This window comes from Megascapheus bottae, chromosome 24, assembly GCF_031878675.1.
Source record: "Megascapheus bottae isolate mThoBot1 chromosome 24, mThoBot2.hap1, whole genome shotgun sequence".
Taxonomy (NCBI): domain Eukaryota; kingdom Metazoa; phylum Chordata; class Mammalia; order Rodentia; family Geomyidae; genus Megascapheus; species Megascapheus bottae.
Window position 1 is genome coordinate 13,309,687 of NC_143532.1, and position 17,531 is coordinate 13,327,217.

The 17,531-nt window shown below is 44.1% G+C and overlaps 2 protein-coding genes across 2 annotated transcripts; both read right to left on the reverse strand.

Annotated features, from left to right (window-relative positions):
* Window positions 1-297: 297 nt before the first annotated feature.
* On the reverse strand, window positions 298-5,179 carry Cmtm2 (CKLF like MARVEL transmembrane domain containing 2). Its single transcript, XM_090357526.1, has 4 exons — window positions 4,886-5,179; window positions 4,617-4,775; window positions 1,020-1,121; window positions 298-630 (listed from the first exon to the last, which is right to left on the reverse strand). The coding sequence occupies exons 1-4, from the start codon at window positions 5,009-5,011 to the stop codon at window positions 502-504; spliced, it is 516 nt and encodes a 171-aa protein (XP_090213652.1). The 5' UTR covers window positions 5,012-5,179; the 3' UTR covers window positions 298-501.
* Window positions 5,180-5,683: 504 nt separating this feature from the next.
* On the reverse strand, window positions 5,684-17,513 carry LOC150047033 (CKLF-like MARVEL transmembrane domain-containing protein 1). Its single transcript, XM_090357061.1, is given in 5 exon segments — window positions 5,684-5,752; window positions 7,193-7,291; window positions 7,533-7,542; window positions 11,400-11,548; window positions 17,223-17,513. Coding segments are annotated over 5 exon segments (618 nt in total).
* Window positions 17,514-17,531: the final 18 nt, after the last annotated feature.

Below are 17,531 nucleotides of genomic sequence, written 5' to 3' on the forward strand. Positions count from 1 at the left end.
CAGTACTGGGGCTCATGCACTTGTGCACATGTGCACGCACGCATGCGCGCACACACAATCCATGTAAACAAAACATAGCCTTTTTGGTTCTAAGTTTCTCATTGGCCTATACTCTCTTTGGTTGGTCAGTGTTGTTGACAACTACCAGTGTCACCTGTGCTCCCCCAAACTGCCTGTGCTCTGTGGCCTAGAGTGCCTAGAGATCCCCACGTTCTGGGCCCAGCTCTAAACTGGCCCCCTGCAGCCATACCTTTCCAGTCATTTCTGTAGAATGGGCCAAATAAGGTCGACATCAACTTTACACAGTACATTCCCTTAAAAGGGAATTCTTTTCCAAGAAAGGTGGTTATTACCATGGAAAAAGTAGCCATTGTGGAAAGGGGACAGAAAGACAATGAGAGTATCTCACTATGACACCTGCTCCCTTGTTCATCCTCAGAGCCGCTCTCAAAAGGTATTTCTTTCTCTCTTCCCTTTGACCTTCCCTTTGTCCCCTGGCTTCTAAGCTTTGCCTTTTTTCTTCCCTTTTGCTTTCTTGACTTCCGGTGGTGGCTCATATTGGGCTCCGAAGGTTCTTCTTTGAAGACACATATCAATAAAAGCAAAACATGCAGCTAAACCCATACAGACCTAGAAAACAGAAGGCTTCTCATTACTTCGTCTTTTCTTTCTCAATGGGGGCACTGAGTCTGTTATTACTCAGTAGATGCTGTGAAAGACATCCCCTCAAATTAGCAGACTCCAGGACCCCCCCCCCTCATTTCTGCACCCTCCATTCCCTCTCCTCCATCGTCATGAGTCTCTTTTTAAGACTCTCCAGTTATAAGAAGGAAGCCATTAGCCTGGGGTGGGCTTCCTGGAGTCTCTACATTTACAAACTTCACTTTTTTTTTTTTTTCAATTTTGCCTGGAGCTCAAGAATTTTGTAAAAAGCAGCCCTTGGATTAAACAGAAGAAGCCTCCCCCGATAACATCTCTTAGTGAATTCAGAAGGAATCTATCATCTGGCATAGTCTTACCATAGCGATAAAGTAGATAAGTGGCATGGCAACGCGACCCTCCACAGCAAAGTATATGCCTCCCGCAAGGAACAAGCAACAGAACAGGTCATTGAGGAAGTCCTGAAAATGGAAGGAAGGATGAGCTAGTTCTAGCCAGAGTCAGCTCTCCAACAGGCCCTCAAACCATTTCTTCCAAAGAAACCACCACCACCACCACCACACACACACACACACACACACACACACACACACACACACACGCATGCACACACACGCACACATACACACATAAATATTCCCTGGCCCACATAGACATGCTAGTGGTCCTCATTAGTGGATCTTCTTTGGAGATCACACATAAATAACATCAAAAGATCACACATAATATTCATTCAACTTTCTTCCCCCCGCCCCCCTCCGTCTTCCCGGTCCTGGGGCTGAACTCAGGGCCTGGGCACTGTCTTTGGGCTTTCTCAAGGCTAGCCCGCTTACCACTTGAGCCACAGCACTACTTCTGGCTTTTTGTGTGTATGTGATACCAAGGAATAGAACCCAGGGCTTTGTGCATGCTAGGCAAGTATTCTACCACTAGGCCACACTCCTGGCACCTCTTTGCTTCTCTTTTTTTTTTTCTTTCCTTTTTGTCTGTCATGGGCTTGAACTCCTTCTGCGTCTGGGCACTGTCCCCGAGCTCTTTTGCTCAAGGCTAGTACACTAACCACTTGAGCTACAGTACCACTTCCCATTTTCTGGTGGTTCATTGGAGACGAGACTTTCCTTGCTTGGATTGGCTTTGAACCATGACCCTCAGATCTAAGCCTAATGGATAGCTGGGATTACAGGCTCATGCTATTCCTTTTGAGTGCCTTCCCATATCCACTTTATGCTCTCAGAGCTCAGCTCCTGGCTGGAGTCCTAAAGGGGGTACTGCTGGCAAGAAGTGATCTTTAGGTCTCTAGCAGGTCCCTGTTGAGCCTAGTTCTTGCCTTATTTTCCTGGATCCTCTAACCTTCTTTGCAACCTTTTTCTCCATTCCTTGGGAACCTCACGCTTGTCTTTTCCCACTGCTTTTTCCTCTGGCAACAGTGAGAAAAAGGACAACCAGACTTCTTAGAGTTGGCCAAATAATAGCCATGGCGAGCCAACTCCTCTTCCCCCAGGTATGCGACAGCCTCGGACAAATTCTTTCCTCAGACAGTCAGAGCCCAGTCTACAGTATTTGGTCACCCCTTCCCCTCTCGGTTCCCATGATGCCATTCTTCTGTGAGCTGTTCTTTCAGGAGTTTAGGTCTTTTCTTTTTTACTTTGGGAACCCGACCGTGCTTCAAACATGCCCAAAATGATAGACTAGCATCTCCCCCTCCCCCCACCCAGGTTTCCAACCACTGAAATTTAATAGATGTTAATGACTTCAGACCTCGAGGGAAAGTTTCTGGGATGAACTAGTCTCATCTCTCTATTTCTCTTCATATCCCTCTGTCCCAGTTCCCTCTTCTAGTCTTCCCACAGGCCATATGGTAGAAGTTGAGGTGTACTTTTCCCAAGTGTGTAATTTTCTACACATTATACATTCACAAATAATATATACTTCTCTGGGTTTCAAAGTGTAAATACCAAGCAGCATACCTTCTAATACTTGCTTTATGAAGGCTGGGACCTGACTGTGGATGCTTGAGCTCAGGGTCTCACACTCTCACTTAACCTTTTTCACTGCTGGCTGGCATGCTACCATTTGGATCATGCCTCCAGTTCCAGCTTTTTGTTACTTAATCAGAGATAAAACTCTTGGAATGGTTAGCCTGGTTGACTTTGGAACTTAATTCTTAGATTTCTAAATAGCCAGATTTAAAAAAAATGTGTCTTTTTGTAAAGTTCTGTTAGTCAGACACACAATGTCTATCTCTGTCTCCTTGTCCCAGTCTGCACATCCCTAGCACTCCCAAGAACCCTTACCATTCAATTTTATTGCTATCATCTATACCAAGTTGTTGGATGAATTAAGTCCAAGTTCTCTTTGTTCTATTTTTATTACCATCATTCCCAAGTAAAACAACAGAGATTGGATGGCTCAAAAACATATTTATTTTCCAGAGGCTAGATGTTCATAATTAAGATACCAGCAGATAAGCTTTTTAGGGAGAGCTTTCTCCCTGGCTGGAGACAGCTTCCTTTCTGTTTGTATGGCCTTTATTTGGTGTGTGTGTGTGTGTGTGTGTGTGTGTGTGTGAGAAAGAGAGAGAGAGAGAGAGAGAGAGAGAGAGAGAGAGAGAGAGAGAGAGAGAGAGAGAGAGAGAATGTAATTTTAAGATGTAGAGCTATTTAAAAAAGAAAGTAGAGGGGGCCAGGAGTTTGGCCTAGTGGTTAAAGTGCTTGCCTAGCATGCACGAAGACCCAGGTTCAATTCCTTGGTACCACATATATAGAAAAAGCCAGAAGTGGTGCTGAGGCTCAAGTGGTAGAGCTCTAGCCTTGAGAAAGTCCAAGGACAGTGCTCAGGCCCTGAGCCCAAGCCCAGGACTGGCAAAAAAAAAAAAAGGAAATTAAAGGGCTGGGATTTTGGCCTAGTGGTAAAGTGCTTGCCTAGCATGCACAAAGACCCAGGTTCGATTCCTTGGTACCACATACTTAGAAAAAGCTGGAAGTGGTGCTGAGGCTCAAGTGGTAGAGCTCTAGCCTCGAGAAAAATCCAAGGACAGTGTGCAGGCCCTGAGCTTAAGCCTAGGACTGACAAAAAAAAAAAAAGTAGAGCTATGGCTCAAGTGTACGGTGCCAGCCTTGAGAGGAAACAAAGCGTAAGGGACAGAGCCCAGGCCCTAAATTCAAGCTAGTTCAAGCTGTGGCTTCAACATAAAATAAAAGAAGGAAGAAATGAAGGCAAGAAAATGAAAAACCAGGTGCCATGGCTTGTGTCTGTAATCCTAACTATTGAGGAGGCTGAGATCCAAGGATCATGGTTGAAGCCAGCCTGGGCAGGAAACTCTGCGAAACTCTTGTCTCTAATTGAGATATGGCTCAAAGGGGTAGTGTACTAGCCTTGAGCGAAAAAGCTCACGAACAGCACCCAGGTCCTGAGTTCAAGCAAGCAAGATACAGAAAGTTAAGGCAGACAGAATGGCTCACCCCTGTAATTCTATCTACTGGTCTCAGAGATTGGGAGAATCACAGTTTGAGGCTAGCCAGAGCTCCAACGGTTGTGAGTTCCCATGTCTAACTAAAGCTTGGCTTGGTGAGGCATGCCTGTCATCCCAGCTATATGAGAACAGCAAGAGGAGGATCATAATCCAGACCTGCCAGATAGAAACTGAAGATGGCACAAAACTGGAGCTGGGTGCTAGTGGCAATTTTCTTTTTTGAATTCTGGAATGATCTCTCCAAATCAGTGTGTGGCTGACAGATGGAGAAGAGAAGCCCCAGGCCTTGTTTCTTCCAGTAAGAGTTTTCACTCTTCAACACAAGACACACAGAACCAAGGGTGAGGAGTTTTTTTGGCCTAGCTCCTCTGTCCCCCCAGCCCCCAGCATATCTTGAGCACAAGCATTAGAGGTGAGGTTTTGTGCCAAGCCAAGTAGGTGGAGAACAGCCCAGAGCTCCCCTCCCAGTCCCCCTTCCACTTACAGAAATAGGCCAACTGATGAAGGATGTGTATCTGTTAATGGCACACATGTAGACGATCATAAAGAAGATAATGATGAACAGTTCCATATAGAGAATCAGTGGCAAAATGGGGTGTGCGGGGGTCATTGCGAACGTCTGTATGCTAGCTACCAGGCAGATCTGCGAGGAAACACATTCCTGAGTCCCTGCAACCCTTCCACCCCACCTCCTTTCCTCCTCCCTCCAACCAGGTCTTAGAACATCCACCCAGGGATAGAAATGTAACGTACCAAAGACAGGAGCTTCAGTATGCCATGCCCGTTGAGCCAGAATGATTTATTGCTTTCTTTGACTAGTTCTACGTGGCGGTTGGTGGTGGTCTCCTTTGAGCGGGCGCCGGAAGACTTGGGTGGCATGGCTGGTTGGAATTTTCAGCTTTGTACAGCCTCGTTGACCTTGAGACGGGGCTTATGAGAGACAGGATTTCGGTCTCTTCTCTAGTCCCTGGACAGGCCCGGCCCAGGAACATAGCCTAGCGCCTACCGATCAGTTCAGGGGCCACGCTCGACTAACTGCCAGGCTCCGCGCATGCCAACGCCTGTCCCCGCTCTGCGCGCGCCCCGCAGCCCGGCCTCTGGATGTGCTCGGGACTGGTTTACCCACAGCCACCAGATGGGGACCCTGCTGCCAGTCCCGCCTCCGGGCGGAAGTGTCCTGCTGCTTCTAGGCAGGTCTAGCCAGGTGGCTTAGGTTGGAACCTGCCAAGACCTTCGGGGTGGCCAGGCAGGATCCTGGGTTGGGGCCCCCCCTGCATCGTGCAGCGCGCTCAGGGCGCACGGCCACAGGCTCACCCAGGAGCCCGACGCGACTGGATTATAGCAGGCAACATGTGGAAGTAGAAGTGTTCCCAACTCAGCAGCCCTGGAGCAGCCACGGAGGCCAGAATGGGTGACGGGGAGAGCTCGGTGGTGGTGGTGGTGGTGGTGGTGGCGGCCGTGGCCTGGAGACAAGGATTACAAGCCGATGAGGATTTCCTGAAGAGCTCTTATCTTGAACAAGGTCTCCCGGACTGCCTCTTCCTGAGCCTTTTACTTCAGCCTCTTGATGACTACTATCCCATTGAGGCAACACAGGATGGCCGCTGCGAGACACAGGGTCTGTCGGACATAAGAGCATGTGCGCGGTGCGGGGTGTGAGCGCTGTCCTTGGACTTTCTCAAGGCTAGAGCTCTACCGCTTCAGCCTCAGCACCACTTCTAGCTTTTTTCTATGTATGTGGTACCGAGGAATCGAACCCAGGTCTTCATGCATGCTAGGCAAGCACTTTAACCACTAGGCCAAACTCCCAGCCCCCCCCCCAAAAAAATTTTTTTGGAATGGAATTGTGGTGCAAGTGGTAGGGCGCCAGCTTTGAGCAAAAAACTAAGGGTCAGCAATCTAGTCCCAGGGCTAGCACAAAAAGAAACAAAAAACTTCAACTAAAAAAGCTAGGTGCAGGTGGCTCATGCCTGTAATCCTAGCTATTCAGGAGACTGAGATCTAAGGATCATGGTTCAAAGTCAGCCCAGGCACCTAAGTCCATGAGACTCTTATCTTCAATTAACCACCAGAAGACCATGAGTGGCGCTGTGGCTCAAGTGGTAGAGTACTAGTCTTGAGCTGAAGAGCTCAGGGACAGTGCCCAGGCTCAGAGTTCAAGCCCCATGACCAACCAAAAACAAAAAATAACATCAACTCTTTTTTTCTCATGAATTTTTATTCGACATTATTTAACTTTTTGAACCAAAGTTCCATCTCCCCACACCTCTCATCTCCCAAGCAGTCAATCTGCCTGTTATTCTAGTCTTCCATGTGATAAGGGGTTGAATTTGAGCCCATGAGTCACGACAAGGTATTTAACCTCAGCTTTTACATCTGTAAACATGAAAGCACACCCCCTTTTCTCCCTCCTGGAGTTTGAACTGACAGGCTTCTAGTTGTTAGTCAGGTGTTCTACTTTAGATATTTCGCTAACACTTTTATGAATTTTAGTTATTTTTCAGGTAGGGTCTCACGTTTTTGCCTGGGTTAACCTCAGATGGAAATCCTCCACCTACAGCCTCTCATGTAGCTGGCAATCACAGACTTGTGTTACCATTTCCGGCTTATTGAGATGAGTCTTATACACATCTCCCTAACCTTTTATCACAGCTAGCCTCAAATCTCCCAATCTCTACCTTCTAAATACTTGGGATTACAGGCATGAGCCACCATGCCCGGCCCTTTGACTGTTTTTAAAGTACTATCTTTGGTCCAGAAATGTAAAGTCCCATTTGTAGGCATACAGTACCTTGCTGCAATATTTTAGATATAGTCTGTACCATTCTCAGAAGAGAATTACACAGATTCCTGTTTGTTTGCTTTTTTTTATGAACTTAAGAGAATATATATTAGGGTTGTAACATTTCATGAGCATAAAATCTACACAGCTTCACATCATTTGACATCACTAGAAAACCAAGTGGATGAGGAAAGTGGGGATTTTGTTTTGTGAGTGATGTAATGATGGCCTTTGTCAGAGTGTTGATCTGAGATGGCGTCAATGAGGCCTCTACTCACCCCTCCAACATAGAACAAGTGCCTCCTTCCCTTCTCATGGATCGTCAGCAGGGCAACTACTAAAAGGAATACAGCTGAAATGAAACTGTACATGGCATCCTGTAACATAAGAGTTGAACATGGTAAGCTTTGCATGCAAACATAATTTCATATAATATTTAAATTATCTAGGTTATTAAGAATGGATGCCTTTTCAATACAACATTTCATATGGAATAATAAAAGACCCCATATAGCCAAAACAATTCTTAGCAGAAAGAACAGCACAGGAGGAATTTCAATACCAAACTTTAGACTCTATTGCAAAGTTATAGTGACCAAAACACTTTGGTACTGGCACAAGAACAGGCCTGAAGACCAGTGGAATAGAACTGAGGACCCAGATATTAACCCACAGACTTATGGCCACCTAATCATTGATAAGGGAGCCAAAAAAAATAGAATGGAAGAAAAACAGCCTCTTCAACAAGTGGTGCTGGCAGAACTGGTTAAGCACCTGCAGAAAACTAAAGTTGGATCCTTCTTTGTCACCCTGCACTAGAATTAACTCCAAATGGATTAAAGACCTGGAGGTAAAAGCTGACACACTGAAAACTTTACAAGAAGGAATAGGAGATACACTAGGTCTCCTTGGCACAGGTCGAAACTTTCTTAATAAGGACCCAGAAACACAACAAATCAGAGAAAGTCTGGATATGTGGGACCGCATTAAACTGCAGAGCTTCTGTATGGCAAAGGACATAGCTAGCACATTAACTAGAAAGCCTACAGAGTGGGAGAAGATCTCCACTAACCATACAAAGGACAAAGGCCTCATATCTAAAATATATCAGCAGTTAAAAAATTTGAATCACTCCCAAACTAATCTCCAAAGAAACAACCATCCCATTAAAAGATGGGCCAAAGACTTAAAGAGAGTCTTCTCTGAAGAAGAAATAAGACTGGCTTATAGACACATGAAGAAATGCTCAACATCTCTGGTCATAAAAGAAATGCAAGTCAAAACAACTCTAAGATTCCACCTCACTCCAGTTAGAATGGCCATGATCAAGAAATCTAATAACAATAGATGCTGGAGGGGATGTGGCCAGGAGGGATCACTACTACACTGTTGGTAGGAGTGCAAACTCGTTCAACCACTATGGAAAGCAGTATGGCAGTTCCTCAAAAGACTAAACATAGAGCTCCCCTATGATCCAGCAATTCCACTACTTGGCATTTACCCAATCGCCCAGAAACAAAGACATACTAAATCCACTAGCACAATGATGTTCATTGCAGCACTGTTTATCACAGCAAGGATGTGGAACCAATCCAGATGCCCCTCAGTTGATGAGTGGATCAAAAAGATGTGGTATTTATACACAATGGAATTCTATGCTGCTGTCAGAAAGAACAACATCGCCCCATTTGTAAGGAAATGGGAAGACTTTGAAAAAAATCATATTAAGTGAAGTAAGCCAGACTCAAAGGAGCATAGGCTCAATGGTTTCCCTCATTTGTCATAATCAGTAGAAACCTTGGCTCTCCTAGCAGAGATTTACAATAAAACAAAATCTAGATACATAAGGCCATATAGTATGACGCTAAATGAAAGGACCTCCAGGATATAGAAACAAAAGCCATATAATGAGTGATTGTTGTCCTTAATGTACCGTGTTATCTCTCATCTCTTTTGCTGTCCTTTGGTTATCTCATATTGTTACAAGTATTTTACCTTGTTATCTGATATATTATATATATGCTTATTTGGTTTTTTGAAATCGGACAGGGAAGGGGGAAAAACAAGATGAGGGTCGGGGGGTGGGGGAAGGGAAATAGGGACCATGACATGAAAAAGGGTATCAATCATAAGGCCATATAATGTGAAGGTAATTGAAAGGACCTCCAGGATATTGAAACAAAAGCCATATAATGAATGATTGTTGTCCTTAATGTACTGTGTTGTCTCTCATCTCCTTTGCTGTCCCTTGGTTGTCTCATATTGGTATAGTATCTCACTTTGTTATCTGATATATTGAATTTATTTGTATTTGGATATTTGAAATTTGATAGGGAAGGGGGGAAAACCAAGACGGGTGGGGGTGTGGGTGGGGGGAGGGAAATGGGTACCAAGACATGTGAAAGGGTATCAATGTATGTGAATTAATGCACCTTCTATCTGGCAAATATCATGTAACCCTTTTACTAATTACAATAAAAAAAAGAAAAAGGGTATCAATGTTTGTGAAGTAATGTACCTTCTATCTACTGAATATAATGTAACCCTTCTATTAAGGGTTAAAAATATATGAAAAAAGTAAGTGATAAATAATATTCATCAAACTGAACTCAAAAAAAAAAAGAATGGATGCCTTTTAAGTGCTTTCCTTCTGGGCACTTCTAGAGATATGAGTTTGTTTAATTTAAGATTTTGGAATGCACTGTCTGTAAAAACAGCCTTAATTTCATTTGAATACCCTGGTTTTAAAACTTGATTTTCCCCTCTGCTTTTCCTAAAAGGACACAAGAAGAAATTGAGTGGTCTAAAGACCAAGCTTAAGGTTTTATTTTATTTTATTTTATTTGTTGCCAGTCCTGGGCTTGAGCTCAGGGCATGAGCCCTGTCCTTGGACTTTCTCAAGGCTAGAGCTCTACCATTTGAGCCTCAGCACCACTTACGGCTTTTTTCTATGTATGTGGTACTGAGGAATTGAACCTGGGTCTTCATGCATGCTAGGCAAGCACTCTACCACTAGGCCAAACTCCCGGCCCCAAGGTTTTATTTTTTATATGGTATTGGGTATTGAATGAAAGGCTTCACACTTGCTAAGCAGGTGCTTCTCCATATGAACCATACCTTCAGCCCCTTTTTGGTGATTAAGTAGAGATGAGAGCCTTTTGGACTTTCCTGTCAGGGCTGTCTTTGTACTGTGATTCTTAGATCTCAGCCCCCTGAGTTGCTAGGATTACAGGCATGAGCCACTGATGCCCAGCTCATATTTTTTTTTTTGCCAGTCCTGGGCTTGAGCTCAGGGCCTGAACACTGTCCTTGGACTTTCTCAAGGCTAGAGCTCTACCACTTGAGCCTCAGCACCACTTCCGGCTTTTTTCTATGTATGTGGTACCGAGGAATCGAACCCGGGTCTTCATGCATGCTAGGCAAGCACTTTAACCACTAGGCCAAACTCCCGGCCCCTCATCTTTTTTTTTTTGCCTGTCCTGGAGCTTGAATTTTCTCAAGGCTAGTGCTCTACTACTTGAGCCACAGCACCATACTTCTGGCTTTTTCTGTGTATGTGGTACCAAGGGCTTTGTGCATGCTAGACAAGCACTCTACCATTATGCCATGCTCCTGGCACCTCACATTTGTTTCAATGTAAAACTAAATTGAAGGAAGGGAGTAAAATTTTAGATTGGTACTTTACAGATTTAATTCATATTCTTAGATTCTGAATTCACATGCCCCAAGAAAAACACATCCATCTGAAAAGCAGGCCTGATTTTTCTAGAGTGGATTTTTTCTGCTGTTGATTTTGGTGTTTTCTGAGACAATCAGAATTAGGTCTGCCCTACTATCTGCAAGCATTCTTCTTGTTCAGGTGGCACGTGAAAAGCCTTAGTATGAAGTGTGACATGCCTCTTGAAAAGGTAGGAACGTCTTATGTTTTGGTACCTGGCAGAAAACACAGGAATTGGCCTGTGGAGCAGGGCAGGTGAGGATCTGAGTTGAGTTCTGCTCAGAGAGAAAGAATGTTTATAGCAGCTTTGTGAGAAGCTTTAATCCTTAGGATTGTGTAAAACAAGATACTCAGATCTGAAGGAAGCCAGGGGTCCGGGGCCACTCGAGCCACAGCTCCACTTCTGGCTTTTGGGAGGTTGATTGCAATAAGAGTGGACTTTTCTGCCCAGGGCCGATTTCACACCAGCATCCTTAGATCTCAGCCTCCCGAGATCACATACTCAGTATGTGAATTCAAGTTTCAGCTGTACACATTGAAAAGTAGCCTGTGATCAGTGACAAGGTGTGTGTGTGTGTGGTGTGTGTGTGTGTGTGCGCGCGCGCGCATGCACACGCATTAGCTTTGTTGTAGGCAGAGAGGTTGAAGTGACCTTTTCAGACACTGGGCTCTCCCCTAGAACCAGTGCATCTCTACATCATAGCTCTGTTGTGTCCTTATTTAGGGAGAAACTCTGGTGAATTACAAAAATAAACAAAAGTAAGGACCAATTTAAACAGATGAGCAAGTGTTGAAGAGTTACCAGCTATATTATAATAAAGAAAATGACGATGCATGCTTCCTGAAGTGTGACTGCTGTAAATCCCTGGTGGGCTTGGCCAACAATGAAAGAAACTATGGCTCCTATCACAAGAATCTGCAATAAAAGAAACAGAATTTGTTTGAATGCACATAGCTATTTGAAAAAATAAATTATGGCAGGGTGCTGGTGGTTTATTCTTGTAATCCTAGCTACTTAAAAGGTTGAGATCAGGCCTGGTGCAGTGGCTCATGCCTGTAATCCTAGATACTCAGGAAGCTAAGATCTGAGGACCCTGGTTCAAAGCCAGCCTGGGCACTAAAAAATTCTTTCAGACACTTATCTACAATTAATCACCAGAGAACCAGAAGTGGTGCTGTGGCTCAAGGGGTAGGGCAGTAGCTTTGAGCTGAAGAGCTCAGGGACAGTGCCCAGGCCCAGAGTTCAAGTCCCACAACTGACAAAAAAAAAAAAAAAAAAGCTTGAGATCTTGTTTTGAGATCAGTCTAGGTTTTTTAAAAAATGAGAGAACTCTCTATAACCTGGCTATGTGGGAGTCTAAGACTGAGAGTATCAACATTCCAGGCCAGCCTGGGCAGAAAAATCTAAGACTCCCTCTCAATGGAAAAGGCATGGGTTGGCATCCATCTGCCATTCCAGCTCTAACAGGAAGTTTAAAATAAGAAGACCAAAGTCCAGGCATATGCCTAAATGAGAAGATAGACTCATATCAAAACTAAACAATAAGCAAAGGGGTGAGAGGTGAGGTTTAGTGAAAGAGAACATGCTGGGCAAGCATGAGGCCTTGAGTTCAAACCCAGGACTCCCAAAATATAATAAGTAAACAAGTTAATAAATAAATAGTCAATCCAGGCCCTGGTGACTCCCGCCTGTAATCCTCACTATTCAGGAAGCTGAGGTTTGGGGATTGTGGTGTGAAGTCAACCTTGGCAGAAAAGTCTGTAAGAGGAGCCGGGAGTTTGGCTTAGTGGTTAAAGTGCTTGCCTAGCATGCATGAAGACCCGGGTTCGATTCCTCGGTACCACATACATAGAAAAAAGCCAGAAGTGGTGCTGAGGCTCAAGTGGTAGAGCTCTAGCCTTGAGAAAGTCCAAGGACAGTGCTCAGGCCCTGAGCCTAAGCCCAAGACTGGCAAAAAAAAAAAAAAAAAAAAAAGAAAAAAAAAAGTCTGTAAGACTTTTATCTGCGCTTAATTACTAAAATAATTGGAAATGGAGCTATAGCTAAAATGTACAATGACAGCCTTGAGCACCAAAACTAAGGGACACCACCCAGGCCTTGAGGTCAGCCTCCAAACTGACACCAAAAAGAAATAGCCAAAATGTAAATTTAAGGCTGGAGCATGGCCTAGTGGTAGAGTGCTTGCCTAGCATGCACAAAGCCCTAGGTTTGATTCCTTGGTACCACACACAGAGAAAAAGCCAGAAGTGGTGCTGTGGCTCAAATGGTAGATGGTGAGAAAGCTCAAGGACAGTGCCCAGGCCCTGAGTTCAAGCTCCAATATATAATCAAATTTGATTATATATTGCCGATTTTATTTGATACCTATATTTTCATTTAACAATTTATGATTTTAAGCAAGTAAATAATATATGAGAACAATAAAAGGTGCACAATATTGAAAAATTAAACAATTCTGTGTTTTCATTTTCCATAGTTTGTCTCCTGAGAAGTAAATGCTATTAACAGCTTATTTTTCTAGCAAGAAGTCTCTACATGCACACACACACACACACACAGAGATATTGATATAATGAGGCACATTCTTTGTTTTCTCTCTTCCCTAACAGCTGCTGCTTAATACCATTTACTGGAAAATGCCATTATTTTCCTGCCTTGTAACTGAAATCCAGCCACTACTGCATACTACTAAAGTCTGTGATGTATTTGGAGAAATGGTTCTTTCTTATTGAGTTGCCACTTCCTCTCTAGTGCCTTTACGTTTGTGCATGGGGCTAGAACTCAGGGCCTAGGTACTGTCCCTTAGCTTTTTTTTTTTTTTGCTCAATCTGATGCCACAACTCCACTCCAGCATTGCTAGTGAATCCAAGACAGGAATCTCATAGATTTGCCTGCCTCAGCTGGCTTAGAAGTTCTATAGGAAATCATTTATTTATGAACTCAGTATACTGTCAACTAAATTGTCTTCTTCCTACTTGTTTCTCCTGATTTTTTAGATTTATAATCATATCGGTTGAAAGACATGGTATGCTTTGTTTTTACATGTTTTAACTTTATTTTTTGAGATAGACTTTTACTATTTAACATAGGCAGGCCTTGAACTCAAGATCCTACTACCTCAGCCTCTTCAGTGCTGGGGTTAAAGATATTGTTATCTTGCCTGGCTTGTGCCTCCTGGTTGTGATGATTTGTGATTCCAGAAAAACTACTGAATAATACATTTTGTTAGTGGGACATCTTTATTTTCCCTCATTTGCATTGGAATACTTCTGATGTTTATGTAAAGATAAGGTCTTTTAGTTTGAGAGGTTAATTTTTGGGGGCGGTGGTGGGGGCTAGTCCTGGGGCTTGAACTTTGGTACTGGGTGCTATCTCTGAGCTTTTGTGCTGAAGGCTAGTTTTCTACCACTTGAGCCACAGCTCCACTGCTCTGTGTGTGTGTGTGTGTGTGTGTGTGTGTGTGTGTGTGTGTGTATGTGTGTGTTTAACTGGAGATTAAGAGTCTCACAGACTTTTCTGCCTGGACTGGCTTTGAACCTCAATCCTCAGATCTCAGCCTCCTGCATAGCTAGGATTGCAGGTCAGAGCCACTGGCACCCAAATGAGATGTTAATCTTTACATAAATGAAACATCTATATATTTCTCTTTTCTTGCTATTTGATATAAATGGAATCCTGAGTTTTATCACTTTTTTGAATCTCATTAGATCTTATCTCATAATTTCTCTCCTTTTACTTATAATATGGTAATTGTTTTAATAGAGTCCTAATGCTAACTCATTCTTGTTTCCTCCTGGTGCTATTTTTAAAAAACAATATTGAGGGGCTGGGAGTTTGGCCTAGTGGTGGAGTGCTTGCCTAGCATGCATGAAGACCTGGGTTCTATTCCTCGGTACCACATACATAGGAAAAAAAAGCAGGAAATGGTGCTGAGGCTCAAGTGGTAGAGCTCTAGCCTTGAGAAAGCCCAAGGACAGTGCTCAGGCCCTGAGCTCAAGGCCAGGACTGGCAAAAAACAAAACAATATTGAGGCCAGGAGTGAAGCTTAGTGGTAGAGTGCTTGCCTAGCATGCACTAAGTCCTAGGTTTGATTCCTCAGCACCACATACACAGAAAAAGCTGGAAGTGGTGCTGTAGCTCAAGTGGTAGAGCGCTAGCTTTGGGAAAGTCCAAGGACAGTGCCCAGGCCCTGAGCTCAAGCTCCAGGACTGGCAAAAATAATAATAATAAAAACAATGTTGATGTTATTTTTTTGTTTTTTGTTTTTCCATGCTAGGGATCTGCCTCAGGGTGTCATCCATGCTGAGCTGAGCTCCATTCCCAGTAAATATGTTTGGTACAAGTGAGATCTAGATTTGATTATTTTTTCCTGAATTTGATTAGGCCTTTTTATCTCTCTCTGTCATTGTGTATGTGTGCATGGTTTGGTTCTGAGGCTTGAACTCAGGGCCTGGGCATTGTCCCTGCATGCTTTTTTTTTGCTCAAGGCTTGTGCTCTGACACTTGAGTCACAGCTCCACTTCTGGTTTTGTGTTGGGAGGAGAGGAGGTAGTTAATTTGAGATAAGAGTCTCATAGACTTTTTTCACCAGAATTGTTTTGAACTCTGATCCTCACACTCTCAGTCCCCTGAGAAGCTATGATTATAGGTGTGAGCCACTGGCACCCCCGAGGATCAGGTTTTGGTATCAGTGTTTCATTTTGTAAAAACAGTAATTCAGAATTTCTTTTCTTTATGTTCTCTGAAAAAAAAATTGGGTAGTATCAGAATTATATCTCATGAATGTTTGAAATTTTTAAGCTGTGAGAAACTCTGGGCCAGATTAACTTTTGAAAGATACTCCATGCCTGATGTTCTCTTTTTTTCTATGCTGACCTATTGATCTGTTTAGATCTGGTTATTTATACTTTCCCAGGGAGTCAGTTGTGATGCTCACCAAGATCTTTGCCCTTCAGCCTGTGTCTGTCATTATATCCCATACTGGTTTCTAACTTTAAACACGTCTGTTCTTCCCTTTTCTCTTGGATTACATTGCCCAGTAATTTATCAGTTTAAGAGTGAAAGAGCCTGACAAAGCAACCAGGGCAAAGGCTCCCTCCCACAGAGGATCTGCACCTCTCACCATGGCCTTAGCAGCCCAGAGTGCAGGCCCCTAAACTCCAATTACCATGGTCTTGCATCAGTCATCATGGCTCCTGTCACATGTGCCCCAGAGGTGTGCTGGAGAACAGGCATCCTATCAGAAACTCAAGAATGCACTGATGGCTCTTACAGGTTGCCCAGAGCCTCTGTCTGGGTCTGGAGACTGAGAGGCAGGCTGTCCGATGATTTTAAGAGACATGCAGTTCTCTCTTAGAGACATTGTATTAATCCCTGCACAACGCCCTCCAGATGCCAACCCTTAGAATCTCTCCTGTCTAGTAGGAGCTCTGCTTATCTTTTTGATAAGCCCCTGCCATTTTACTTCTCTCTATATCCATGGACTAGGGTTATTCGAGATGCTAGAGACACCTAATCTAGCTGTTAAAGTTTTTCAGTCTCAGGCTTTTCAACTTGATTTTTGTGTATGGTATTACTGGGTCTTCAACCCAGAGCCTCACTCTTGCTAGGCAGATGCTCTGCTCCTAAGTGGTGCCTCCAAGCCCCCTTAATAAATAAATCTTTCACGCTAAATGAAAGGATCTCTAGGATATAGAAACATAAGCCATATAATGAATGATTGTTGTTCTTAAGGTACTATTATCTCTCATCTCTTTTGCTGTCCCCTGGTTATCTCATATTGTTACAGTATCTCACTTTGTTACCTGATATATCGGATATATTTGTATTTGGTTATTTGAAATTGGATAGGGAAGGGGGAAAACAAGATGAGGGAGGGGTAGGGCTGGGGGGGAGGGAAATGGGGACCAAGACATGTGAAAGGGTATCAATGTATGGGAATTAATGCACTATCTATCTGGCAAATATCATGTAACCCTTCTATTAATTACAATAAAAATATATGAAAAAAATAAATAAGTCTTTCAAATAGCAGCTATTGTACCGATTATGTCCAATGTTTGTTTTTAAATTTACACATTTCTGCTATAATATTCATTGATTCCCTAATTGTAAGAGGAAAGCTTGAGAAATATAAAAGACAGAGATATCTGCCAAGCACCCCGCCAGTGACTCATGCTTATGCTAGCTACTCAGGAGGCTGAGATCTGAGAATCATGGTTCAAAATGTCAGCCTGTGCTCTTGTCTCCAATTCACCAGCCCCCCAAAAATAAAAAGCCAGAAGGGGAATTGTGGCTGTCAAGTGATAGAACGCTGGAGCAACAAATGTTTAGGTGTGAGCCAGAGGCTCTGAGTTCAAGTCCTACACACACCCACACCCACACCCACACCCACACCACAGATGTGGGGGGGAGGGGCAAGCAATTGAGACAGAAGAAAAGTGAGTGGAAGCATTATTTCCCTAGCTGGCCCCTTGTGACTTCAATCCTTGCGTCCCTGTGACCCTCCCGGGCCCAGCCACCATCCTCACCAGCCTCCATGGGGGGACAGTAAAAATGCCTTGCAGCTGTCAGTGTATTTTTCCAGGACCTTGGTGCGGAGCTTAGCCCGCTTCCTAGCGGCTGCATCCTCCGTCGTCGTTTCCTTGGCCTTCCCTTGTAGGGACTCCCCAAAGACTTGGTGCTCTTGCTTCCCAGAAAGGCTGGACTGCGGGGAGCGCACCGCGGAGTGCACCGAGTGCCCGGCGTCGGCTTGGCTGTGCACGGGGCGCGCACTGTGGATGGAGGCCCTGGAGGCCTGGAGATCCATACTCGACCGGGCTTGCAGCGGATGGGGCCCCACGCGGTCCAGGTATCTTGAAGGGGCCCTTTCGGGATTCATGGTGGGTCCCGGTGGCGT